At 36.6% G+C, this 7,018-nt stretch overlaps 1 protein-coding gene across 1 annotated transcript; it reads left to right on the top strand.

Moving 5' to 3' along the window:
- The first annotated feature begins 329 nt into the window (after positions 1-329).
- LOC116146772 (40S ribosomal protein S3-3-like) lies at positions 330-2,856 on the top strand. Its single transcript, XM_031432213.1, has 6 exons — positions 330-489; positions 597-744; positions 832-1,003; positions 2,070-2,124; positions 2,241-2,372; positions 2,482-2,856. The coding sequence occupies exons 1-6, from the start codon at positions 460-462 to the stop codon at positions 2,659-2,661; spliced, it is 717 nt and encodes a 238-aa protein (XP_031288073.1). The 5' UTR covers positions 330-459; the 3' UTR covers positions 2,662-2,856.
- Positions 2,857-7,018: the final 4,162 nt, after the last annotated feature.

Raw genomic sequence — 7,018 nt, 5'->3', positions numbered from 1 at the left:
TTCTAAATAAGAAGTGCTCAACCGTGAGGTTTAAGGGGCTCTAATAAAATACTATTTGTCAAAACTTTAAAAACCTTTCAAATTGGAGAAAAATTAAATAGTATATTGTTAAGTGTTTTAATAAGACTATGTTAATATTCCACAGTTCACTTCTTGTTGAATTAAACATTTTACAAAATGTTTTTCCCACAACTGAATCGACGACATTGAACGCTTGTCGTTTCACCTATTATGCCTAATTACTTCCCCTAACCAAACAAATCACACGCAATCTCATCCGTCCGTTACCAAACCCTAAAATCAAATCCTGCCGTCCGATATATCTCCTCTAATCCATATAACCCATCCCTATAACTCGCAAACCCCTTTAAGAATTAGGGTCTGCAGAGTTTGCACAGGAGCCAGCCACCTTGCTCACTCACTGAGATCTAATCTCTGCAACTCAACAAAACAAACAACATGGCAACTCAAATCAGCAAGAAGCGAAAGGTCAGTTCCTCGATTCCATTTCATTTTTGTGTTTCTTTGAAAAAAAAAAAAAAAAAAAAACTACTAATTAAATACGAAGATTGACTGGTGTGTGTTTTGATTTATAGTTTGTGGCCGATGGAGTATTTTTCGCCGAGTTGAACGAGGTATTGACTAGAGAGCTGGCAGAGGACGGCTACTCTGGTGTAGAGGTCAGGGTAACTCCCATGCGCACCGAGATCATCATCCGAGCCACTCGCACCCAGAACGTTCTCGGTGCGTTTCACAATGTTTTTCATTTTTTGAATGTGTGAATTATTGATTTGGATTTGATAATAATCCGGCTTTTTTTTTTTTTAATAGGTGAGAAAGGAAGGAGGATTAGAGAGCTTACCTCAGTGGTGCAGAAGCGTTTTAAGTTCCCAGAGAACAGCGTGGAGCTTTACGCTGAGAAAGTCAACAACAGAGGACTCTGTGCTATTGCACAGGCCGAGTCTCTCCGCTACAAGCTCCTTGGTGGCCTTGCTGTTCGCAGGTAATGAAGAAATTTATTGTATATCATTTAATTTATGTTAGACGAGGAATCCTAGTTTAGAAGTGAAACATCAAAACTTATACCTGGACCTCTTGTCGGAATCTTTTGCCCAATGTGTTAATTGTAATCTTGTCATCTATAAAGCAGAGTGGTGTTTCCATGCCAACTCTGTGTCGGAAGATGACTAGATTGATTAATATTCTCCACACCATTATTCTTGTGAGATATGATCCTGTTATTCACATAGTAACTGAAGGAGAGTACATGTCTTTTATTGATTTATTAGTTTCTGGAACCTTGACCTGAACCGTATTAAGTCATCTATAAAGCAAACAGGTTACTTCTATACCAGTTTGTGTCGGAAGGTGACAAAATTGCGGTGCTTCCCCAATTCTCTACTTTTGCCAATGTAATGATACAAACTTACATTTGTAGAATTTGGGTAGCCACATGATGGATAACTTTTTATTTCAATGTCTTAAAAGTATGCTGTGTTATGCAAGTAGTATGACCATCCAAAGGGTGTTAGGTATTAACAGCTATGTTCATTTAAATGTAATTTTTTCCTAATTGAGACTCAAATCTGAAATGAGAATGATATGGAAAAGGTATAATCTGAATTCAAAGTATTAATTGTAGCCATGGAAATAGAGTTGGAACGACGGTGCCATTCCTTTCCAATTTTGACGTGAATTATTTTGAAGATTTTTGGATAAATTTTTTCATGTAATCAGCTAATGAAGTAAATCAGTGAAATTAGGGCTTTATAAACATTATTTTTATTGAAATTGCATACCATATCCTTAACTGAGCAATATATGTTTATCTAGAATACTAGAAGTCTTTTTGACGGTTATATATGTTTCATTCAAATGGCCCTCTAAGCAATTTTGGGTTCTTATGTTTAATTTTTTTTTACCACTTACCTATTGGTTGCTTATTTTACTATCATTTCTATTGTTACATGTTAGACTATATATTGCATCATTGGTGAGAACAATTTTTGTGCTCCATTGAAAAGGGTTTTTGATAATTAATCTACTTCTTGATTGGTGTTCTCTTATAGGGCTTGCTATGGTGTATTGAGGTTCATCATGGAAAGCGGAGCCAAGGGTTGTGAGGTCCGTCCAATCTAATCTCTGTTACTGCCCTCCTTTTTTCGGTTTTGGAACCACCCTCCAGGTGTTGCTTTTCCACTGCAAACTTTATTTTAAATGCTGTTGGTATATATGAATAGGTTATTGTCAGCGGGAAGTTGAGGGCACAGCGTGCCAAATCAATGAAGTTCAAGGATGGATACATGATCTCTTCTGGTCAGCCAGTCAACGAGTATATTGATTCTGCTGTGAGACATGTTCTTTTGAGACAGGTTTGTTCATTTGTTTTTTGGTGCTCTTGACTTCCATTTCTATTGGTGTTGCGGACATCTTTATATGAACAATATTGTGTTTCTTATCAAGCTTTTAATTGTGATGCAGGGTGTACTTGGTATTAAGGTTAAGATCATGCTTGATTGGGATCCTAAGGGAAAGCAAGGCCCTACTACCCCTCTACCCGATCTTGTCACTATCCATCCTCCCAAGGATGAAGAGGAATATGTCAGGCCATCAATGGTTGCGACTGATATCGAGGTCCCAGTCCAACTCCCAGTGGCTTAAGGCTGAAATGTTATTAATGTGAAATCTCTAGTATTGGGAGTGCTTAAGCAGTTCTTTTTGTTTCTAATGAAGGATAGCATAGACTTGAGCTGGTTTTTATTTTATTTTTTAAAAATTTTCTCAAATTTTGATGATACTGTAGTCGTTAGTATTGTTTAAGATTTCTTTATTATGAGCAAACGTATTGATTTTGCAGTTTTATTTGTTAATTTGATTTCGCTCATATGCGTTTATTTTCCTTAATCGTTTGGCGTTTTGAATGAGCGTATGGCGTTAATGCTTGGATGAGAATGTTCAATTCCGGTAATTGCAGTCTTTGTAATGGAATGTCCGGTGTTCCAGCAATCGTTTGCTACAATTTGATCACAAATGAATAAAACAAGCAAGATGTTTTTGAATTTAATATATAATTTTGTTAGTTATAAACCGTTTAAAGAGATTAATCTACAAAAAAAAAAGAAAAAAGAAAAAAGAAAAAGAAATTAGCTTAATTAAAATGAAAGTGAATTATCTTACTATAAAATAAACAATAATGCTATGGATGGATTAATTTCATCGAATTGTTGTATTGAATTACGTGACATCCGAGTTAGACCTGATCACGTTGAACACTATAACATGTCTTTCGGCTGTCCAACAATTATGGACGTTCGTCCATATTTGATGGACGGTCGTGTATTACAAATGGACGGTCGTCTATCAATCTAGACGAAATTTTGAACGAAAATAACAATGGACTTTCGTCCATATTATATGGACGAAAGTTCATTTCCTATGGATGGACGTCCACCTCGAATAGACGCTCGTCCATAATAACTTGCAATATTTTTAAAATGAGGAATGATTTTTTAAAAGAATAAGAATGGACACCTGTCCATATTATATGGACAGACGATCATTTTCAATGGACGACCGTTCGTATCAGGTGGACGACCATCCATTGATCAGTGAGGCAAATATATATATATTTTTTTTAATTTACAACTTTTTTCCAATCATGCAAATAAAAAAGATATAGTTTTGTCTAATGCACTTCTATAAATAAGCGCCAAATTTTTTAGATGAAAAAAAAAAAAGGACTATTTGTAGCTTCATTTTAAAGCTAATACCTTTCAGCTTCATTGTCTCATCTTTTCTTCTCTGTGTTCTTGCCATAGCTTATTAGTCTTCCATGCGGTATTGGCGGTTTCTTCCTCAATAACCACAACAACCAGCTATTGTGACAAGAAAGTCACTAATATTTTCACAGGAAAGCCACCGATTTTTTACAGAGAAAATCGTTTACGGAATTTTCACAAGAAGGCCACCAATTTTTATAGAGAGAATCGTTTAGGGTTGAGAGGGAGATAAATTTTTTTTTTCAGGTTAGAAATATCTGTTAAGGTTCTTAAGAATTTTTGACTTAATTCATTTATTTGGTTTCGTATTCTATTATGGATTGAATATATGTTACAATACAAAATAACTGATAGAAAATATTTGTTGGTAACTGTTGTGAACCAGATTTATGAACGGGAAAACTGGTATTGGTTTTGCATAAAATTATGGAATATGGAAGGGTCCAGTTTGCCCCATTTCAATGATGTTAAGGTAACTTGTGTTCGAAACTTTGGCTTTTATTCGTTATATCTTTCCACCCGTCACTCTCATTCATTCTCTTTGTCAGCAAAGTTTTCACTTTGCCTATATGAAAGAAGCCTACTACATTGACCTTGGTTCGTAGCGCGGGAAATGTAGGAAATCCAGTTCCAGCATCATCCGAAGAAAGGCTTGGCTGATTGAGAAAGCAACAGTTTAGCAATCGAGCTAGCTGCCCCCTTGACCTTTAGAGTGAGAGCCTTCCGAGACCAATGCTATCAAGAAGAAGTAAATATAGACTTTAAGGAGCCTTGAGCTAAATCATTGACCTTACGCCTGGTTTTCGCTCCTAAAGAAAGAGAAGGGCTTTCCTCAGCCTCAGAGCCGACAAAAGCAATCGCAACTATCTCCTCTAACTATGCTGACCACGTGAAAGCTTTTAACTTTTTTGTTAACATGAATTTAAATTTGCTGTATCGCATTATTTCTTATGATGTGTTGTATTAGTACATTCTAATTTTGTCCATATTAAAACCATTAAATCAGGAAAATCAATGTGATGAATTAGAAGATTTGGGATGTGTAGAGGAAGAAGTGGAGCCTCATATTGGAGTAGTGTTTGATTCAGTTGATAGTTTGGTGAAGTATTACAAATGGTATGGTAATAAAATGGGTTTTGAAGCAATGATACGTACGTCAACGAAAGGAGATGATGGGGAGATGAGATACGTGACAGTGGCATGTTCTTATTCTGGGAAGGAGAGATGTAAATCTAGAAATACCTTGAAAAAGCAACCTGTTGCTAAAACAGATTGTAAGAGTCGGATTAGTGCGGCTTTGAATGGTGTATTTCTTGTGTCTTGCTTGAATTACAATATCAACATATATAGAGAATTTACATGAGAAGATAAGTAGCAGCTGTAAAAGATAATAACAAGAATGAGATAACAAGATAAGAAACCCAACGAATATAGAGATAAGCAGTTGCTAAGATTTGAAGGAAGTTAGATAAAGATGTTGTGATTTGAATGAAGATATAGATAAGGCTTAACAAGCCCCTCAAACTGTCAATTCTGCAAGCAGAAGTTGTAGTTTGTCTCGGTGTCGTTCAAAGAGTCTGCATCCTAGCGGCTTGGTGAAGATGTCAGCGAGCTAGTCATCACTTGAAATAAATTTAACTTGAATCTTTCCTTGAACAATCAGTTCGCGAATAAAATGATAGTCTAATTCAATGTACTTTGTATGAGCATGAAATATAGGATTAGAAGTTAAGTAAATTGGTCCAATATTATCACACCATAAAGTTGCTGGAGAGGAACACAGGAAACAAAGCTCACTTAGTAAGGAGCAGAGCCAAACCAATTCGGTTGATGCATTTGCCAAAGCCCGATATTCACTTTCAGTAGATGATCTAGCAATTGTGGGTTGTTTCTTTGTAGTCTAAGAGATTAAATTATTACCCAAATACATAGTGTAGCCATTTGTAGAGCGTTTGTCATCGGGGCAACCCCCCCAATTGCTATCAACAAAACTTTGCAATTGCAAATTTGAATCCTTGGAGAGGAACAGGCCGAGTCAAGTAGTATGGCGAAGATACCACAACAACCTTTTGAGAGCTTTCTAGTGATCTTCATTAGGACAATGCATAAATTGACATAACTTGTTAACAGAAAATGCTATGTATGGTCGTGTCAATGTAATATACTGAAGAGCTTTGATAACTTTGGGGTAGGACTCTACATCCGAGATTGAAGGAGCGGAATATTGACTGAGTAAAGGACTACTGGCCATAGGAGTGGCACAAGGTTTACTAGCAGACATCCCTGTATGGTTCAAAAGATCCAGCACATACTTCTGTTAGGACAACTGTATACCTTTTTGCAAATAGTGTACTTCTATTCCCAAAAAGTAATGAAGAGTTCCCAAATCGTAAACAGGAAAGACTACTTGAAGCTTCTGAACAAACCAAGAAATTTGTTGTGGATTGGAACCTAGTTCAAGAATATCATCGACATAGACCAAAACAAATAATTTTGATTTGTCAGTATTCAAAATAAATAATGAGGCATCTGCACGTGAAGCCACAAAACCAATTTGTAGTAGGAATTCAGCAAGGCGATGAAACCAAGTACGAGGGGCTTGTTTCAGGCCATAAAAAGATTTATTCAACTGACGCACAAGGTTTGATTTGACATGATCAACAAATCCAGTTGGTTGTTCCATGAATATTTCTTCAGCCAAAAAACCATGAAGAAAAGCATTTGATATGTCTAGTTGTCGTGTTTGCCAACCAAGAGAAGTAGATAAAGCTAAGACTGTGCGGATTGTGGTTGCTTTTACCACCGGACTAAAAGTTTCAGTGTAGTCGAGCCCACTTTGTTGTTTAAATCCTTTGGCAACCAAGCATGCCTTATAACGATCAATTGTACCATCCAACTTTCTTTTAATTCGAAACACCCATTTACTGTTTATGAAATTTTTGTTGAGGGGTCTGGGTACTAAATCCCATGTTTTGTTGGCAAGGAGAGCATTTATTTTTGCTTGCATAGTCTCACGCCATTCAACATATGGTCGGGCTTAAGTGTAAGAGGAAGGTTTGGTTTGAAGAAAATTAGGTTTGAGTGAAAGGGTTGTTGCTGTGAGAGCTGTACGTCTTTGCATGGTGCTTGGTCTAAGAACCATAGCATGGGCACGTGATAAAGTAGTGATGTGGGGTTGGATGGTGGGGAAGGATTTGTTGGCAGTGAAATAGTATCAAATGGTGGGTCATGTGGGGTAG

This window comes from Pistacia vera, unplaced genomic scaffold (assembly GCF_008641045.1).
Source record: "Pistacia vera cultivar Batoury unplaced genomic scaffold, PisVer_v2 Contig483, whole genome shotgun sequence".
In the NCBI taxonomy this organism is placed as follows: Eukaryota; Viridiplantae; Streptophyta; class Magnoliopsida; order Sapindales; family Anacardiaceae; genus Pistacia; species Pistacia vera.
The sequence above is the reverse complement of the archived record's forward strand: the minus strand, read 5'-3'. Positions and strand labels throughout refer to the sequence as shown.